General features: G+C 37.3%; 2 protein-coding genes and 1 non-coding gene across 5 annotated transcripts; all 3 read left to right on the top strand.

The window, feature by feature from the left end:
• The first annotated feature begins 1467 nt into the window (after positions 1 to 1467).
• Positions 1468 to 11009, top strand: LOC116125612 (serine/threonine-protein kinase 3). 3 transcript variants are annotated; one of them, XM_031411307.1, is made up of 19 exons: positions 1468 to 2106; positions 2463 to 2551; positions 2648 to 2755; positions 2908 to 3015; positions 3188 to 3278; positions 3534 to 3586; positions 4457 to 4519; positions 5034 to 5078; positions 5441 to 5476; positions 6036 to 6091; positions 7078 to 7159; positions 7824 to 7952; positions 8102 to 8240; positions 9111 to 9264; positions 9504 to 9729; positions 9829 to 9879; positions 10231 to 10431; positions 10515 to 10600; positions 10710 to 11009. In XM_031411307.1, the coding sequence occupies exons 1-19, from the start codon at positions 1530 to 1532 to the stop codon at positions 10807 to 10809; spliced, it is 2394 nt and encodes a 797-aa protein (XP_031267167.1). In that variant the 5' UTR covers positions 1468 to 1529; the 3' UTR covers positions 10810 to 11009. The 3 variants fall into 3 exon arrangements, with proteins under 3 accessions (XP_031267167.1, XP_031267169.1, XP_031267176.1); XM_031411309.1 differs by lacking the exon at positions 9829 to 9879 and having other exon boundaries at positions 1469 to 2106; XM_031411316.1 differs by lacking the exons at positions 1468 to 2106; positions 2463 to 2551 and having other exon boundaries at positions 2912 to 3015.
• A 5797-nt stretch (positions 11010 to 16806) lies between these two features.
• TRNAA-UGC lies at positions 16807 to 16879 on the top strand. The gene has a single exon. It is a non-coding gene; the product is annotated as a tRNA-Ala (tRNA).
• Positions 16880 to 16994: 115 nt separating this feature from the next.
• On the top strand, positions 16995 to 19485 carry LOC116126081. Its single transcript, XM_031411792.1, has 5 exons — positions 16995 to 17258; positions 17817 to 17884; positions 17973 to 18148; positions 18658 to 18766; positions 18895 to 19485. The coding sequence occupies exons 1-5, from the start codon at positions 17012 to 17014 to the stop codon at positions 19192 to 19194; spliced, it is 900 nt and encodes a 299-aa protein (XP_031267652.1). The 5' UTR covers positions 16995 to 17011; the 3' UTR covers positions 19195 to 19485.
• Positions 19486 to 20560: the final 1075 nt, after the last annotated feature.

Below are 20560 nucleotides of genomic sequence, written 5' to 3'. Positions count from 1 at the left end.
TATGTACTTATGTTAAATGAAACGGTACAAATAATAGAAAAAAAACCATTTTAAATAAATGATTGGAGGTTTTGATTAAACTGACTAACCAGTTTTTTATTCAATTCAAGAATTGTAATAATAACAACCTGACCGCTCGTGGTTGCTTGTTTACATAATTGTAACTAATAAAGAAATTGGTGTGCGGGGAATCTTAAGAGGATAAAATCCCCTTTAGCATACAGATATCTCGCAATATGAATCCTACAGTTAAGGCCAATGATCACGCAACTTCTCATTTATCTGAATTTGAGTTTATCTCTCATTCAATCGTGTAACTAACAATAGGTAAACCTAATTGTAACCTGTTTTTAGGGAAGAAAAACTGGCAGCAAAAAAGCATATTTTTTGTAACTTGAATTATTGTTTCCATGTATTCAATAACATAAAAGTGGATGTATTCCTTGCATTAGGTGCAATAAAACTACTTAAAAAGATTCACTTTTTGTTCTTTGTGTTTTAGATTAGTCCCAACATATAATATTGTTTCTTTTTGTTCTAGATTAATCCTAGCATATCCATCGTAATATTATTTCATTGTTGATCCATTGGGATCACTCACACATCCTACGTGATTCTAACATTGTCAATCACATATTTCTGGTTGGTGTAAATCTCTGCATCATCAGAAATGGTCATGATCTTTAGCTCCTACCTATTTTATTAGTTGATCTCATCATCAATTTAAACGAGGATAAAAGTTTAACTTTATATTTATTTCTTTCTAATTCAATAAAACTTTTACTTTTTTAAAATAAAAATTTGTGAATTTTTATCCATTTAATTTTTTAGAATAAGCATATTTCTTCCAATAAATAATCAAGATTTCTTTTCATTCTGTTCTTGTTTCATTCATCCAGGGCCATAATGTAGATGATCAGACTATGACATTTGGTAGTAAAAGCTAAGTAACAAACTAATAAACCTCGAGGGATTGGTCTACCGATCAAGGAGGTTTGTTCCATTTATTGAGTTATTGAATTCAAACCTTTTGGCTTGTAGGGTGTTCAATGGACCTTGAAGATTAGTTGAGACACGCGCAAACTGCCTCGAACACTAATCTTAAGAACAAAGAGCTCTATCCACCCCTAACGCACCCCAAACCACAACCGCTTGTAAAAGAATTTGTTCAAGTTTGAATATCAAGATTTGTGAATCAATCATGAGACAGAAATTTTAGTAAAATTATTATTGTTTGTGTAATTGAAAGTTTGCTTAATTGTTGTTTTAAAATAAAAACGCTCTCATTTTTATTACTATTTTGTCCTTTATTAAAATAACAGACCGGTGCTACTAGTAAAAATGGTGGGCTTAAAGGAACATTTTATCACCGCTCTAAAAGGAAAATCACTTACCATTATGGTGAAGGCTGGCCCAAGATTAGGAATGCTTGAGCCCATTAACAACTAACCCGTAGTTTCGGCATTACACTTCCCACCACGACAAACAAAACTGAAGCGCTTTCTGCCTGTTCTCTGTGGGTCAAAAAAATGGATCATCCACTCACGTCTCGCCGGCCCCGCAAAGCTCCGACAAAACCGGATCTCTACTCCACCGTCGTAATCCATGACGACGATGACGACGACGAATACAACTCAACAAATTTTCCTCAAAACGACGCGGCTATGGAAGACGACGAATCACTCCCTCCTCTTCTCAAACGCCTCCCTAAAGACTTCGGCGCCACTCCACTTGATGACGAAGACGACGACGAAGGAGATTTCGGTACAATGATCGTCAAGACCAAGACGAAAACCAAAACCAAAACCAGTCGCACCATAGTAAATAAACCGTTTCGGGATTTCAAAAAACCGGATGGCGACGATGAGTACGGTACGTTTGTAGTTAGATCGAGCGATAAAAATTCATCGGATACCGTGAGGAGGAGTGGAAGATATGATGATTCGACGATGGGGAGAGCCGTTGCGAGTATGCGAAGGTTTGGGAGTAGCTCTTCGTTGCACGGGGAAGAGGCCAGACAGCAGAGTAAGGTTTCGTCGAGTTCGATTCCGGACAGTGTTACTAGAGAAGATCCTTCCACTAAGTATGAATTGCTCAACGAGCTTGGTGCGTTTCGTTTTCTGTTATACAGTTTATGTTCACATTGTATATTGGTGGGCTCGGTGCCCGTAATTTTGATTTTTGTCAATGTATATTCCGTTAGAATTTTAAGTTAATTAAATTCTGGAGTGTTCAGTCGGCTATTTTGATGCAAAATGAGTGATGGTTCAAGCTTATTAAGTTTTTCAATGGAGTGTAATTCTGCTTGTTAAGTTCACACTGGGTCGATTTTAAGGCTCTTAGGTTTTAATTTTTTATTCTCTCCATGTGCTTAGTTAATTTTGCAGTATTTTTTTTTTTTTTTTTTTTTTATAATTATTTGATTCTCTCTTTGTTTTCTTTTTGGTCCCCTTGGGAGGCAGGGAAGGGGTCTTATGGGGCTGTATACAAGGCTAGAGATATCAAAACATCAGAGCTTGTTGCCATCAAAGTTATATCATTAAGTGAAGGAGTATGCATTCTTTATTGGTTTGCATGAAATTGATTTTTATGATTAGCTAAGTTGTGCCAGTTACTGGGGATAAGTTGTGATGTTGTTTATATACAGGAGGAGGGTTACGAAGAAATTCGTGGGGAAATTGAGATGTTACAGCAGTGTAGTCATCCTAATGTCGTGCGCTACCTTGGGAGTTACCAAGGCGAAGAGTATCTTTGGGTAGGAGCAAAAGCATTTGCTTACTGCTTTCTAAGCTCATTGAATCATAATGGAATTTTACGTTTTATTCTTTTCAAAGTATCACTTAATTGATAGATATTTTATCCTTGAGTGTTCTGAGTTTGGAATAAATGTTTTTACTATTTTGGCAGATAGTGATGGAGTACTGTGGGGGTGGAAGTGTTGCTGACTTGATGAATGTTGCTGAGGAGCCGTTGGAGGAGTATCAGATAGCATATATTTGTAGGGAAGCTTTAAAGGTATCCATAACATGGTTAGTTTGAAAATGAAGGTTTTTCCAAATGAAGCAATGTTGTATCACACATCTATCCAAAATCTTCTTCAAGCACATTGAAAGGAAATTTTCATATGACTTCCTTTTTCCACATTACATGGAGTAAACTTTGCCTTAGCAATTTTTATTTAATGTAGGGCCTTGCTTATCTGCACTCGATTTTCAAAGTTCATCGAGATATCAAGGGTGGCAATATCTTGTTAACTGAACAAGGAGAGGTCAAGTTGGGTGAGTTCCTACCAACTAATCATTTTTAATTTACTAGGAAATGAAAAAGAGGAAGCACATGTAGTAGGCTTTGCTTCTCATTTCCTGATTTTGACTCTGTTAATTGTTTCTTTGTTTGTATACTCATGAAAACTAATTATTCGCGTCTCTTTTCCAACCTTGCCTTTTTAGTTTGTGGTTTCCCACTGCAAAGTTAGAATGTTGCAAAACTAATTTAGAATTTGTTTTATTTTTTTTTTTTTATTGCATAAACAGGTGATTTTGGGGTTGCAGCCCAGCTTACAAGGACCATGTCAAAGCGCAACACGGTATATGATAGTTTAATTTTTCTTGTTCCGTTACATGTCTATGAAGCAGAAGTTGGTACTAGGATAATAAATTTTCTAGGTGATTTGGCTTCTATCAATTATAAGAGTTTTCCTGGGAAAGCTTCTATGATATAAAAAATTAATTATGTTTGGGGATTTCTGACAAAGTTATAAATTACAGTACATTCTTTATGAATTCTAGAAGTAAAAGGTTACCAAGATCGTATTTCAGGTCAGTAACCTTTTGAATCATTCAACTTTTTCTAAAAATGGGAAGATTGTACAATAAAACCTCTCTATAGTTATAATGATAAGATCAAACTAATTTTATTACTATAAGGAGGTTAAAACTTAATAGAGATGTAGTTATAAAAATTATTGTTTTGACTTAGTTATCCTTAGTGCAAGTGGTATAGAGGTAAAATATGTACTACACTAATAATTAATTAATGGAGCATGTCAAATACAAGGTATAGACATTGGTAAAAGAGATAGATATAGTTTCAAAAAACGAGTACATATATTTTTTGCAATATACAAATAATTATCACTATGTGGAGGTAAGTTCCTTAAGACGGGAACTAGAAAAATTATAGTTCATTACAATTTGGAGTTTATTCTTATTTATAATTGACCCAAGTTGAGACCAGAATTTTTTATGACTATATGTAGGTTATTCCTATATAGAGTATCATTATAGAGAGGTTTTACTGTATTATATATCATAGAAAACATAAACTAGAGATATTAAAAATGTACAATTTGTTGTGCTTAATACCCCTTAGATACCTCTCATTGTTGGCTGAACATTTAAGGTACAGAGCTGTTCTGGAAAATGATACGTCTGATGATTATTTATCTTGTTTTTAGTTCATTGGCACTCCACATTGGATGGCTCCAGAAGTTATTCAAGAAAGTCGCTATGATGGGAAGGTATCATCTCTATTTGTTTGAATTCTTTTAAGCCTCTCTTATTGTATATTGGACCAATTTTCTATCTCTTCTGTTAGGAGTGGAATTAGGAATTATATACATAATTTGCATGTGTTTGTTAATATACTTTCATGCACTAGTTATTTACTAATGTTATCTTGATGGTACATTAAAATGGGAATGCAGCTGCTTTTGACACACACACACACACACACACACACACATTGAAAATGAGGTAACCAATTGCTAGAAATGCATAAAAATCAATTGAATGTTATTAAGAAGTTTGGAATTATTTTAAATGCATTTAGTATTTGGGAGGAGGGAAGGTACTAAATGTATTATTATTATATATATATATTTTTTGATCTTTTTACTAATAGAATTGTTTTGGTAAAGGTTCGAGTAATATTTGATTGTTAAACTCATAGAAAATTTTAGTTATTTGCAACTTTATTGTTATGATCAACTCACCGGTTATTTTAACCTGTTGCATTTTTAATTTTTCTTCAAGGTGGATGTATGGGCTCTTGGTGTGTCTGCGATTGAAATGGCAGAGGTATGTAAATTCAGTTCATAAATGATGGTATGTTTCTCTATAGTTTGAAAAGTTGACCATCAAAGAACACTTTTGTTAACTAGCAATTTGTGTAGATTATATCTTTTCTTGCCTCCCTTGTCATTGTGAGCTTGAGTCGTGTCAGTTCCAGCCAAAGTTGTTTCAGTATAATAATAAGCACATGAATTTCTTGAAGTCTCATATCGTGTTGGGAGCTTGAAGTGTACTGTAAACCTGGGTTGATAAACCTTGACATTCCCATCTGTCAACCTGTCAAAGAATTTTTGCATTAGTGCTTGAGATTTTATCACTTTTTGTGAAATGATCCTTGACAAGTTATAATGTGAATTTACCATTTTCAGGGTCTTCCTCCAAGGTCAACTGTCCATCCAATGAGGGTTAGTGCCTTTAATACTTAATCTCTGGCCTCTCTTATGTGTTCTTGAATTGATGCACTTAAAAACTTTTATATTTTTATTTAAACTCTGGTTCATGTTTTAAGCATAGGGCATATATGATGTTTAAACTCTGATTCATGTTTTAAACATAGGGGATATATGATATACTCTGAAGATTGGGCTCCATTTGGTGTTGTAGGCAAACCAGAATATAGAAGTATCCCTTGGCCATTTTTTTTTTTTTTATAGAACAAAATTCAATGCATTATCTTCATTTAGTTATTTTCTAAATGTTTTAATTATGGCTTACCGTTTTATTGTTAACAAGGATATGTAACATTACTAAAGATTGGGCTCCATTTGGTATTGTAGGCAAACCAGATTATAGAAGTATCCCTTGCTCTTCTTTTTTTTTTTTTTTTTTTTTTTTTTTTTTTTTTTTTTTATAGTACAAAAGTCAATGCATTATCTTCATTTATTTATTTTCTAAATGTTTTAATTATGGCTTACCGTTTTATTATTAACAAGGATATGTAACTCTACTAAATGTGTATGATAGGTTTTGTTCATGATATCCATTGAGCCAGCTCCGATGCTTGAGGATAAAGAAAAATGGTTTGTCTTTTGTTCTTTTATATCAACAATCTCTTAATAGAAGTATGTAGAACATTGGCTCGCAACTGGCATAGAAGTTTGGATTTTCGATGTTAAAACTTAACAAATTATTCTTTTGGCTTTATGGAGTTTTCAACCTGTATTTGTGGCCATCATTCTCCATACAATGTACTACCTTGAATCATAGACCATCATAACTTTCTACAACCCTGGTACTTTGGGGCCATTTTGCTCTTCAAAGTGCTTCTCCCTGAATCATGTCACTTGTTGCAGGTGTAGTCATCAGATTCATGACACATGATGAGAACATTTTAAGAGCTTCTTTGTCATATTTCCTTTTCTGTTCCACTTTTAGCTTTTGATAAATGCATTCTATAGTTTCATTCTTTTGTTGTCTGTTGCTTTATATTCCAATATCTGGTAATTATAATTTCTCAATTTGTGGCTTTCTTGAACTGTTGTTGCTTGTAATATTGCTTGTCAATTTCCAAACTCCCTTAAACTCAGGGCCCACTTGAGATTGATTTTGAGAAGCTACAGTTCTTATTTTATAATTTTTTACAAATCTATGTTTGGTAAATATTTCCGAAAGTGATTATCTTATAATTTCCCTCATTTGGCTGACGTTTTCATAAATTCACGTTGTGTTTTTTGTATACCAATTGTCCTTTTCTTTTTTAATTAAAGTAAACTAGTATCAAGAAATATGATATCACTTGGGCTAAGTGGTTCATGATTGTGCTATCTAATATTAATTTGTTTCTTTTTACCTACTTCCATCCACTAATATGAGGTTGTGGATTCATCTGGTGCTGCATTTTGATTCCTAGATTTCCTCATCTTGACACATTAATGACTGACTCAAAATGCGAGGACAAATGAGCATTACTTGTCCACATATTTTACGCAATGTTATTTGACTATTGCTTACAGATGATGAACATCATATGTCTGTAGTGTTTAAACTAGGATGATTCTTATTGCAGGTCTCTTGTGTTTCATGATTTTGTTGCAAAGTGTCTTACAAAAGAACCACGTCTACGTCCCACTGCAGCAGAAATGCTGAAGGTACAGTAACTATGTCTTTTCGAATGATTTTATTCCTGAATTGAGTTTTTATGAAGTTTGGTGAAATGACATTGTATGCATTTTGCTCCAAGACTGGCTACAATGTTGAATAAAGTTTAAAATTTTTTGTTGCTAATTTGGTATATTTTACCATGCTCCCAAATTGTCTAATCTTCGTGTTTGATTCTTTGTTTTCTTAAAGTTATTTGATTTGTAGCTTGGAATATAGATTTAAAGGCACTTCAAGTGTTTGAGGGATTTTTCCAAGTTTGACCACAACATGGTTTCCTATGGGGCATATAGTAGTTTGACCTCTTAATGACTACAAGACAAATGAATTTCATCAATCATTACTTGGAGAACCGTGTGATTTTTAAATTCATATTAGCTATAAAATTTTGATAGTTGAAAATATAAAGATGTTTGAGGAGAATGATAATAGAAACCATCCTTGGCTTGGAGTTTCTTGTTCTCTTTTAGGGGGTATGAATTACTTTGGAGGCATTTATATGTAAATGCATGTCTTTTAACAGGCAACCACATTGTGAGTTTATATGTGTCTGTTTCTAGTTTTGGATAACTGCTTTTTTGTTTACCGTGTACACTTTTATTCTAATTTTTTGTTCTTACTTGGAGGTTTTTTTCTCTGTTTTTTGAAAATTAGCACAAATTCGTTGAAAGATGCAAATGTGGAGCTTCTGCCATGTTTCCAAAGATTGAAAAGGCTAGGCGAATTAGGGCCTCAATGGCTCAGCAAGAACAGAATCTTGCTCCGGAAATATCAGGAACAACTGTATGCTAGATTCTTTATCTATCTAATCATTTTACGTGCTCTAAAGAACATGCATGCACACACACACACACACACATATAGGTTAAACGTATGCAAAATTTAAATATGATATATCATCCATTTTGTTAACTGTTTATGGTCTGAAACAGGCACCAGTAGGTCCGAAATTAAACGAAGATTATGGAGACACTGTTCCATCAAGGCCTCACAATGTTGGACTTATGGCAAATGAAGTACTTGCAACTAGTGCTTCGAGGAACCAACACATATTGGATGATACGGAAGAAGGTATGTCTATATTGCTTGCATCGTGTATCTTATACTTGATAATCCAATTTAGATGCAAAATGATGGATTCCGTCTTTGGTAAATCAATCTCCACTATAATGCTCTTTGATAAGTTAACTTTAAAGACTGAAAGAGATGCTAAAGCATTCAATAACTTTGAGCATATATCAGCCATAGGCTATTTTTCATACATCCCCTGTAGAAAATAGTAGTGTGTCATCAAGAAGTTTGAGGTGAGTCGCTTCAATTTCGTTTTTGCCAAATAAAATGCCATTAACCATTCTGGCTTCAACTCCTCGGTCCATCATTCTACTTAATGTAGCACCAAATTGAAGAGAAATGGTGTGCGAGAGTCTCCTTGTCTCAACTCGCTTGAAGATCTAAGAGAGCCTGTCGGATGCCCATTATGAAAACAGAGTTCTTATGATGCTACATAGCTATAAAAGAATTCAAACCCAGCAATTCTCCATTCTTGAACCTTGGACCACTCGCCCAAGTATGATGCTACTAGTGCTAGAGACCCTGCAAGTGTAGAGCTCATTTGGTGATCAGGTAGCAACCTATATCGTAGGGATCTTATACAGAAATGGATTTGTTCAATTAACTTGATAAAGTGAGTAATTTTTTCAAGGAGAGCTTTATGATTTGGTGGAAAATGTTGGTTTGTTTTGTTTTTAGTCCTCAACAAAAGCTAGATTGTTGTAGCATGACGGTGTTTCTTTTTTTACACTATTGTTAACATGTCAAGGCGACTTAGCTTATACTAATTTTAATTGTTCCTGTGGAAAATAGGATTGGACATTAAATAAAGAATTTATTTATTTGTTTTTGCGTTCTCTTTCTGGTTTATGTGCAATCTATGTTGAACAGGTGACTTTGGCACTTTTGTAATTCATGGTGGTGATGAGACTGAGAAAACAATTAGTGGGAATCAACTTTCCATTACCAAAGAATCTTCATCCCATCTTGGACATGCTGATGCCCTTTCAATCAGTGACAATGGGGACAAATCAGCTGAAACTAGGTAGTACTACAGTATGTACTTCATGTATTCATTTAATTACCTTTACATTTCCTATCTTTTTTTTTTTCTCATTTTCGTTCTTTTTTTTTTTTATTTTTGTTTTTTGTGGTATTATATAAATATTACCTATCAGTTTTGTAAATTCAACTGTAACTTCTCAGTATTAAATCTTGTCATATGTCTGCTTGAAACTGGATACTTTTTACCCACTCAAGTGCTTCATTTGGTATTTTTATCAGGGTGGACGGTGGTGGAAATGTTGTGGTGAGCAATAATTTGATTTCAGAATCACATGCTGCTGCACAGACCATAAAGGCTTCTTCTCCTTCAATATCTGTTTCTCCTGATGAGAACCTCAGGATAAACAACATTTCTCAAGGACAGGTTGGGGGTGGCATCAATAGGATTAGTGGAACAACGAAGAATGAAAGTGCTTCCAGGAAAGCTTTTGCATTGCAAGACAAGGTTATATTTTTTTTCTGAAATCAAATATACTAAATGATAGGTGAATGGAAATCATATTCTCCAAATTTATATATAAATTGATCTAAGTTGAAACCTCAGCTCCTATGCCAATCTGCTGTTGGAATGGTTTCTTGCAAGTTCTTCATGAAAGTACATAATATTTCGAGTTGTTGGACATGTAAATAGTTAGCTTTTATTCAAATTTTCTTTATCATGAATGTGTGACTTAATTCTGGACATGCAGTCATTTAATTCATGATAAGCTCAGGGATTCTTGTATTGAAATTAAGAATGACATGTTCTTGCTTTTGTTTATTAGTTTCTTTTTCCTGATTTGCCTGTCAAATTGTTTACCTGTCTTTATGCTTGAGTTAGGATCTTTTTATTTTTTTATATTTGTTTTTTCTTGAATAATGTATTGGGGGGTACTGCAGGGGATTTTTGTTTCTTTTCCCTATTACTGCAGCTTGGACACTGATTTGGTACTTTCTATCATTGCAGCTTTGGTCCATATATGCTGCTGGTAATACAGTGCCAATTCCGTTTCTGAGGGCCACTGATATTTCCCCAATATCTCTCTTGTCAGACAATGTAGTGGGAGCCATGCGGCGGGATAACAGTGAAACTGTAGCAGTGGAAGCACTGCAGGAGCTTTTCACTGGTGATGGACAGTCAAAAAAGGGTCGTAGAGGACAAAATGAGGTTACACTTAACTCTTTGTTTGTGTTTGTGTTTGTGTGTGTGCCCAGTTTTTTTGGATTTCATAACTATATTTTGCACGGCAGATGCCCCTTCCTTCAAATGTCTACCAAAGGCTTACTTCAAGTTCCACACTATTGAATCTAGCGCAAGCTTTAGCTTACCACAAAATGTAAGGTTTCTCTTTTTACCCAATTATACTTTTTGCTCTGTAAGTTAAAATTTGAGAAACTTATATATGAAAAGAGTTATTGCATAATTTTGTATAAAATTTGTTGTAGGTGCTATGAAGAGATGCCACTTCAAGAGTTGCAAGCAAATCAAGAGCAACAAACCATTCAAAATCTATGTGATACACTTAGAACTATACTTAGGTTGTAGATAATTATTTGTTGGAAAAAGAAAAAGAAAAATGATTATTTTTCTGTAGCAGTCGGTGTGCAAAGATTGAGGAGGTGAGTGAGGAAGGGGCAGTTTTTGTGCAATAACTCCATTACTCAATCTTATGTTCTTTGCTGTTTTTTCTGTGTGTTATTATGTATTGTCACATTTTGAGAAGAAATAATGTATTTATGACTACATAGAGGTTATTCTTATATAGGGAAAAAGGTTTTACTTGTATTTTAAAAAATTTTTTTTTACTATAAAACCTAATCCTCTTCCGTAAGATCTATCTTGATTTAAAATAAATTTAATAATTTCTTTTAAGGATATATACAATAAACAAATTTATTTAAAAAAAGTTGTAAAATACTATAATTGTGACCATGGTTGTTAGTATCCTACGATACTCGATACGTATCATACGATACGATTCGATACAGGTCGTCAACGATACGATTCGATACAGGTCGTCAACGATACGTATCAGAGAGTGTATTTAAACCTTTCGATATGTTGATATGTATCTTACGATACGATACGATACGTATCCGTTCGTATCCTTAAAAATATTGACATAAATCGATACGATTTTATTAATTTGAGCCAAAGGTCCAAAAAAAATTTCGCTTCTAAACTGGGTTACCCAACTTGAGTCACTAAAATTTGTCAAAATTTATCCATTTTGTATAGAGAAAGTGAAGAGGAATATGTATTACCCATTTTACATGATAATAATAATATAAATGGAGATATAGATATTGACATTGATCTTGGAAATGATATGAATGGTTAAGAGAAAATAATATAGATTCTTAATTTTGATTATGTAATACCGTAATTTAAATCCAATAATACCACAAAATTCTTTAATTAATATTGGGGATGATATTAATTTTTAGAAAATTTTGATTATTTTATTAATTTTTTTTGAAAAAAACATATCTTAGGATACGATATAATACGCGATATACGATTAAAAAAATTAAGTTTTTGATACACGATACGATACGCGATTTTTGCGATTTGTGACAAGAAAAATTTATACTTAAAGGATGGCAAATCCCCTGGGACCCCGGCGCGGGCCTTGGGATTTGAAGGCCAAGGTCGGAGCTATGTTTCCTCGGGTTACAAACTTGGTTTATTAAAAGAAAATGGTTCAAATTTTAAATTTAGATTTGATGGTGTTGATGCTCAGTTTACGCACCAACGAATTCTCACGTGACTAACGCTGATTGGCTGTTAAATACACGTGAAAATGGAGTATAGAAAGCGAAATAAATGCAAAGGGAGTTTTTTAAGTGGTTCGGATGCTAAGGTAGCATGTCCTACGTCCACTGATTTGTATTGATATGAGTGTGGGTCAGGTCGCAACTGCGGGCTGACTTACATAAGTTGAAATAATAAAAATGTTTTCAGGAGAGAGAGATTTCTTTGTATGAAAAATGACCGAATCCCCTTAATGAAGGGGTCTTCTTCATTTTATATATCAAACTGAAGCGTGTAATCATCATTAAATCCATGGTTTGGTGTGATTGTCAGGACATAATCCGGCTTTATGTCCCATTTTCCCTTTCCCAAGCTGACTTCGCACGACTTATTGCAGGGAAATGGACGCGTGTGGGCTCCATACCATTTGGCAGGTCTGACGTGTGAGTGTTGCTCTGACGGGAGCAGGTCACCCCCCACGTGACTTTCCCATGTCAACCTTTCATTTTCCCGGGCATAACAGAAGCCCCCTAGTTTTTAAGGTTCGAGGATCGGACCTTGGAAACTAAGTCACATCGGAGTTTTTGGTCGCTCCGACCTGAACGGGATGAGCTCGGTACAGGACACTTGGCGACCACGATCTCGCGCAATTCCTTGCCAGAGCGACCTGACAATCTTCATCTTAGCGACCTGGATCTGAGGGACGCTCCTCTGTACCTTTGAGATTCGATGAACCTGGTTTTACGCTGTCAGGAGCTCTGCACGCGTTAAAGCGTGTCAGGCACATTAAATGCATCGTGTGCTGAGCTGACGCCGTTTGACAGCATTAGTTGCGCAGCGCGTTCGAAACGACGACCATTATCGCGTCATTTAATGCGACGTGGGGCGTATCTAATGCGGGGAGAGAGAGAGTGGGTTGTCGTTTCAGTTCCAAGGGGTGGTAACCGTCGATTCGCAATCCATATATAAAGACTTGCATTTTTCTGATGAAGTCACCGAAATTTCTTTCGCTTCGAGTGTCAAACCTTTACACACCAGGAACAATTTTCTTCCGATCGGCGCTTTTCAGGCAACTGGGACGAGTTTCGGCCTCAGCTTCGCATCCCAGAGAGTAAGGTTTTTCTTTTCCCCTTTTTTTTTTTGCACTGGTTTGGTTGGATAATGGCGTTGGGTCTCCCGGCGTTTCGCCGGAGACGCGACGCCGCCATTGGATTCGAGCCGTGGATGGCGGCTCGAGTCACTTGTAGATTTTAAGATGTCCCCTGCCACTACGCGGGACGAACACGAAGGCCCTAATGACCGTGTCTGTCGATGTTGCAGACTGGAATGGAACCGTCAACATCCAGACCCGAGGAAGGAGCCAGCTCGTCCTCGCGGGAAGTCCCCGAGGACGCAGCCCTCGATGTCTACTCGGTTCTCACCTCCGAGGAATATAATAGAATAAAGATGCAGTTTGATATTCGCGCGGAGGTGTTCCTCGACCACACCAGATCGTCACGGCGCCCTGCCAATGGCCTTGCCGCGATCTCTGAAGAGATCTTCAAGGGTGGAGGGAGGATTCCCTTCCATCCTTTCATCAGGTCGGTCCTGGATCATTTCGGGATCGCACCAATGCAGTTGACGCCAAACGCGTATGTCATCGCTGTCGCGATGTACATCGCGTGCTGCGAGAGCGGCTTGGGAGAGCCAACGGCGGTGGAGCTCGGCGTCGCCTACTACCTTAAGAAGAGTAGGGACAAGGACTCGTACTATTTACTCGGCGACCTACCATTGCCGCGGGGATACACAGCTATCCTAGCAATGCGGGGGCCTACGAGACAAAGTTCTTCTTTTTCTTTTACTACGGCTACTGCCGTTTTCAAAATCCAAGTAGGTTTTCTCTCGCTGGGTTCATTATTTGCTCGCCTGATCCATAATAACGACCTGCTTTGTTTTGCAGTTAATAGAACGACCGAGCAGGCACTACTCGCTGACCCAGACAGGCTTGTATCCTTCGGAGTACTGGACGAGGATAGTCGCGACGCGAGGAAGCTTGTGACAACCGCGAACTTGCGGAAGTACGGTTTTTTCAGCGACAAGGCGTCGTTAGAACCCCCAGAAGGTAAGTTATATCGGTCCCTTTCTGGTCGTAGAATAAGTTTGCTTACTAACGAACTTAAATGCAGAAACGATGCCCCCAAAGGAGTCCGGACAGCCACGCCGAGCACCATTCGTCTTCCCTCGATCGAGGAGTGAGAGGACGGCTGAAGCTGCTCGTCCTGTCCCGGCACAGCCGGTGCAAACAGTCCCGGCTTCCCAGCCCCGTCCTGTGCAAGGAGCGACCAGGACGGAACAGGCCGCTCAGGCGCCCACTGCCCGCTTAAAGCGGAAGGCTCCGGCCCAGAGGTCGAAGAAGAGGAAGCAGATTCAACCCGAGGAGTCGGAGACTGAATCTGAGGGAGAGCCTCTGAGGTCGCGCCAGGGATCCCGGAGGTCGGGCAAGGAGCCCGCGAGCGAGGCGGTTACCGGTGATAGGGCGAAGGACGCGCCTGTTCTAGACTCATTGGGGAGTCTGCCCGAGTACCTGCAGCCGATTGTCTATGGCCTGCTCGAGAGCGAGCTATCGGAGTCTTACGACGAGTTCGCCGACACGGGCGACGACCTGATGACCAGGTCGTTCCAGCATCTGAGCAAGGTAAATGAGCTGTATTTAAAACTTCATTCTGATTTATTTCTAACTCATCGTGCTCGCAGGGGTTGCTTGCGATGAGGATGGCCATGGAAAACACGCGGTTGGGGGAAGCAAAGGGGAGAAGCGACCTGGAGGAGGAGGTCGCGAAGCTAAAACAGAGCTTGGAGTCCGTTGAAGCTGAGCGAACACAAGCGTTCGAAGCGGCAAACAGGTATCTGAACCAAAAAGATGCTGCTTTACGATCGGTGGATTTCCAAAAGGCGGAACTCGACCGACGTGCGGAGGAGATTAAAGAACTCCAAAGGACAACCGCCCGGCTCTCCAAGGAGGTCGGAGAAAAGGACCAGGAGATGCGGGCGACCTTCGAACGGGCTCAGCGGGCTGAACAAGACAATCAGGCCTCCGAACAAGAAAGGCTAGCTCTTGAGGCCGAGCTCCAGGAGAGTCGGGAGAGAATCGCTTCTCTGACTGTAGAAATGCAAAATCAGTCTGAGGAGATGGAGGAGAAGGCCGCGGACTGGGCAGTCGGGTCCATCTACACCCTGCGAGCGAGGAACCCGAATTTGGACACGTCCGACCTCCCGGAGGTTTGGCAGGCGACCTTGCGGATCATGGCCGAGGAGGACGACCAGGCCGCCGCGGCCGCCCAAGGACCCGATCAGGCAGGTGGTTCCGGCTCGAAGGATGCCCCCGACCAGCCTTAGTGTAATGAATTGCCCCCATTGTAATCGAGTCGACTTTTTGTACATAAATGAAGACATATTTTCTTTACAATTGCATTTCGTTTTCTCATAAATATGCACTATTTACAATTGTGACTTACATAAGCGATTACATATATTCTTACACGCGAATAGAACACATGCGAACTGTTTTTAAGCGAACAGAGTAATATTTTAAAAAGGGAATTAACAAACTGAGAGCTGAGTTCGGGATTACTGATAGTATGGTCGGAGGTGCTCGACATTCCAAGCTCGGGGTACCTTGGAGCCGTTCAATCTTTTGAGATGGTAGGTCCCCGGTCTGATCACTTTGTCGACNACGAGGAAAAAAACTGCTATTGAACTCGATGTGAGACGAACAAAATGTGAAAAATAACTATATTTTGGTGGTCATGTGATTCGATAAGAACCCTTAAGTGTATTACTCAAGAAGTTCTGACTTTAAATTTTTTTTCGGTTGCTAATAGAAGTAGTAATTAGAACTCTTATCCAGTTAGTAGTTTTAGACAATGTTTTAAAACCCAACCCGAGATGAAACCTGGCAAAGTTTCCAGGTCCCGATTGACAAAAAATTTTAAAACTCAATAAATACACCCCTGAATATTACCTGCAAGTCCCTATATGTTTAAACTTTATCAAACACACCCCAAATGAAAACCAACCGACAACTGATCGGCAACGGCGACACCCCAGATGCAACCCCAATCGTCTCCTGAGCCCATTTTCATTAAAATCTACCCAAGATCTAGCCGTAATAGGTTTGATTTCGGCTAGATCTCACCGACACCGACATAGGTATTCTAGGCCAGATCTCATCCACGCCGACGCCGACAAACCTCCCCATCACCCAGGAATTACTCATCTGTTCCTCCTGACCAAAACCCACCTTACCCCACCCCCGTTAGCCTCACCAATCACAGGAAAAATCTCATTGTTGCCGCTGCCACGTTTGTTTGATTTCCGATCGATTTATTCATCGGAAATCAACGCCGTCACCACTATTGCATTCATTGAAACTTAGTCTTCAAAAGCCCTAACCTTCTGGCCATCGATTGTTCGCTGATCATCCTCCCAAATTTTAGGGTTTTGGGGTAAATCAGAAAAGTTAAACCTGACCTGTTGAAGCTGTTGGGTCCTGGTTAAACCGGTTCAACTGGCCGGGCCGGGCTGGGTTTTAAAACAATGGTTTTAGAGTCCTGGGAGATTATGTGAGGTATGTGTAAGCTGGCTCGGATACCCTCGGTCATAAAAAAGAAATTTGAAAAAAAAAGTAATAAATATTTAATTAACTATTTTATAAGAAGCAATTAATTATTTACTAAAATAAACAAAAATATTTACTGAAACAGCGCCACTAGTTCTTGTTTAAAATAACTATTAAGAGGATAACACATCGGGGATGTAGCTCAAATGGTAGAGCGCTCGCTTTGCATGCGAGAGGTACAGGGTTCGATCCCCTGCATCTCCATCAATTTATATTCATTGAATCATTTTTGAATTTTGATCAATTTCGAACCAACTAGGAGCATCGACCTTAAAACATAACTCTGCATTAAAACCGAACCGAGCGCTCTGAGTGAGGTTGAGCAGAAAGGGAGGCATGGTTCTTGCTCAGAATATCCTGCGTACTGCTTGCAGCCGCAGATCATATGTGTTCCCAAAACGCCTCTCTTATTGTTATTGTTATTTGAAGCATCCTCCTAATCCTATTACTATACAAAACCTCCAAATCCCTTCCTCTTTTTCTTCTCTTAAACCCACTCCTACCTCCTTTATTCCTATTCGCTTCCTTATCACCACCGCTTCTACTTTAAGTCAAGACCACCACGACCAACACCCAGTTCACTGTAAATCTTTTTTTTTTCTTTTTTCTATTATTTCATTTATTTATTTGTTTAATGTTTGCTCATTGTGGATTCTTATTCACCTTAATGCATGCTTCTGTAAACATGTTTTCCAGATGTTTGATTAATGTCCTATTCCATGGCCTTGCTTTCATTAAGTACTAATGAAAATCTCTTTCCCTAAAACTATTCTTCTTTCTTAATTCTCTGCTTTTACCATCTTCCTTCCGACCTTTTGTTGCAGCTATTTGTTTATCTCATGTTTAGCAAAATGCTACTACTTATTGTTTCTTTCTTTCTTTCTTTCTTTTTTTTTTTCATTTGAAATATCAAATATGAAATATAGAAAGAAGAACCTGGCCCTTTGAAAATTGTCCTATTCCTTATTATCAAGTTACTCATTCACATTTTTATTTAAGAGTCTGGATTTTAGGATTACTGGTTGTTTCTAAATGTTGCTTTTTCTACCCTCTTTATTTGAGGGGAAACTAGTAGTTTTTTGTTACGGTGTCGGTCGAAAACTATGTTGCTGTCGTTTCTGATGTATGCAATGCTTTGCAGATGAAGAAGAAACTGAAGAGGGAGAAACCACAGATGGGTGGGAAGAGGAGGATGAGGCCGAGCCTGAGGTGCTATGTTTTGGCTTGGACATTCTTGTTATTTGGATTTTGCTTAAGCTATAAGATTTCAATTGTAATTTTGTTTTCAATAATGCAGCTTGGTGATGGAGGGGATGGGGGTGGAGTGGTGTTGCAAGGTGTCTCTTGGGGTGAACGGGCTCTATCTATTGCCCATGAGGTCTTGTTGCTGTTTGGCAATGACATTAAACTCTATGCTTTCAAGACTACTCCTCGTGGATATGTCTATGTGAGACTCGACAAACTGTCACACAAGTAAGGCTCTCCATAGTTATAACCTATCAAACTTGTTAATGGTGAAGAAACCCGAAGATTTCTGAAGTTGAGTACTAGGTGCCAATTCAATAACGACTCCTGCTGGAGTATAGACCATAGTCAAACTCAGAACCTTAATCAAACAATTTAGTTTTAGAAATTTTGAAGTTCAATATTAAGCACACTCTAAATTGGATTCAGCAGCAAATAAATAGTGACATAGTTAAAATTATTAGGTAGAATATACTCTTGTACACTTTCAAACTTTCGTACCTCATTATGAGCAAAATGTGGTCCATTTTGGTCCAGATAAAACCCTGAGATCAAACACAATGTTTGTTCTATTTCTTGACCAAATTTCTAATTCTGTGTCAAATTATGTTGTTTTATGGCTTTAATAATGTTGACTTGTACTTGTGTGTAGAGTACTTATACTCATTTCATGATGCATATATTTTCGTTCGTATGTATATATTGATCAGTTGTTTCACTGACATGGCTTTGATTAGATATGGGTGTCCTAGCATTGAGGAGCTTCAAAACTATAGTCAAGAATACAAGAAAAAACTAGATGAGGTTGGAGCTCAAGGAGAAATACCTGATGATTTGGCCCTTGAGGTAACAAAATGAATGGTACCTTTGCTTCTTTATGGTTGCTCAATTTTAGCTCAGTGAGAATGCAGTAATACATTCTGTAATGCCTCGAAGATATATCTCTAAAAAAAAAAGGTTTTGTTTTTTCTAAGGTATCAACTCCAAGTGCAGAGCGGATTCTTAAAGTACCTGATGATTTGAGTCGTTTTAAGGACTTACCAGTGACAGTGTGCTATGAAGATGCGGAGTCTGATTGCACAGAAAAGGATGGAGTCTTCCTGTTGGAGAACATAGAAATGGATTCAGAGAGTTGTGTTTGGAAGTTGGCTGATGTAAAGGAAAACAGGGATCCTCAAAGTAAAGGTAGACCGCTAAGCTGTAAACGGAAGGATTGGAGATTGAAGTTGCCTTTTAAGGAGCATAAAAAGGTGACTCTGTACCTTGAATGCTGAAGAATCATCAATGAGTTTGTATCATAGGAACTATGCTCTTTTTACTTGAAAAGGTTGAGTATGAATGTAAGTCTTTAGTGGCATTAACGGTGTGCATACCGTTCAAATATTAACAGTCAGAATAACATGAGATCTTAACTTGTTTTTGGTATGGTTTCAGAAGAATTGACAATGAAATGTTTTGTGTTGAGAGAATGAAGTCTCTCTTTTCATGTCGTTATACAGGTGTAGAACATCTGGGTTTGCTCAGCACAAGTGCATAGCTGCACAAGTGAATATTAGAACAATAGATTCAAAGAATGCTTGTTAGATCTTTTTGTGAGGCTTGTTTTCTGATTTTATGGTGTCCATTATTTCTGCTACCCAAATTAGTTTTGATACGTGAAAATACGATAATTCTATAACCAAACTCTCATATAATTGTAACACGAATTTTTAACTTTTGAATCAATCTTATGTAATAAACTTAGGAGGAAAGTTAGAGTTGTTTTTTTAATTTATTTTTTATGTAAATTAAATAATCTTTAAGTCGTTAGATTATAATGAATCAAATGATCAAGAATTTGTCAAAATTTTGTATTACAATAACTTTTATTCTCTAGTATGCAAAATTTCCCTCATTGTAACGTAATATAATGATGAAATTTGTGTGTTTTATTGATGTGGGTCCTGTGGGATATTTTTTTAATAGTTATTGGAATTAAAATATAAAATATATGCATTCTGTAGGATTTTAAAGTACATAAAATTATAATAAATACATTCCATTTATATTTTTAATTATAATTTTGAATAATATTAAATGTATGAAGTTAGGTAGACAGACACCAAGCAAGAAATATTCCAGAATCTGTTTATATAAATGAAAAAGTAGAAGTAGAAAAAGCTATTTTCTTATGTTTTATGATGGTAATGGTACGTAACGTATCCACTCTTCTATTGTAACGTTAACGTGTATGGATATTAAACGGATGGAATTGGTCATCATCAAAAAAATTTTATTGATTGAAAGAGTTATCTTATCGTTATATAAAATACTCCCTTGGCTTTGAATAATCACTTCATGGTAAGTGCTACGTTCTGCGGTAACCTCTCCCTCTTTGGAATTCGTTTATCTAACATTATGTTTTATTATTTTGTCTTTTAATGTCTGCCATTATGAATATTAGAATTTCATTTGTTTATTTTCCGCGTCCTTGTATGATACTAGTTTTTAGATGTATGAATAAGATTACTCAAATTTTGTTTGTAGCTCTTCTTCACTTTCACTAAAAAAATGCTTCTTCTGTATCTTGCTTTGTTTTAATTATTTGTGTATAGAAATCCAAGCTTTTTATCTTGTAAAAGTAATATTGCATAGATGAAC

Source organism: Pistacia vera, unplaced genomic scaffold (genome assembly GCF_008641045.1).
Source record: "Pistacia vera cultivar Batoury unplaced genomic scaffold, PisVer_v2 Contig104, whole genome shotgun sequence".
NCBI lineage: Eukaryota > Viridiplantae > Streptophyta > Magnoliopsida > Sapindales > Anacardiaceae > Pistacia > Pistacia vera.
Note: the sequence above shows the minus strand (reverse complement) of the source record. Positions and strands in the feature narration are given on the sequence as shown.

Excerpts from the sequence above, each read along its gene's own strand:
- LOC116125612 (XM_031411307.1), top strand. The coding sequence starts at position 1,530 with ATGGATCATCCACTCACGTCTCGCCGGCCCCGCAAAGCTCCGACAAAA. Across the intron at positions 8,241-9,110 it reads ATTGGATGATACGGAAGAAG|GTGACTTTGGCACTTTTGTA; the intron begins GTATGTCTATAT and ends TATGTTGAACAG. Across the intron at positions 10,601-10,709 it reads GCTTTAGCTTACCACAAAAT|GTGCTATGAAGAGATGCCAC; the intron begins GTAAGGTTTCTC and ends AATTTGTTGTAG.
- LOC116126081 (XM_031411792.1), top strand. The coding sequence starts at position 17,012 with ATGGTTCTTGCTCAGAATATCCTGCGTACTGCTTGCAGCCGCAGATCA. Across the intron at positions 17,885-17,972 it reads AGGATGAGGCCGAGCCTGAG|CTTGGTGATGGAGGGGATGG; the intron begins GTGCTATGTTTT and ends TCAATAATGCAG. Across the intron at positions 18,149-18,657 it reads CTCGACAAACTGTCACACAA|ATATGGGTGTCCTAGCATTG; the intron begins GTAAGGCTCTCC and ends GGCTTTGATTAG.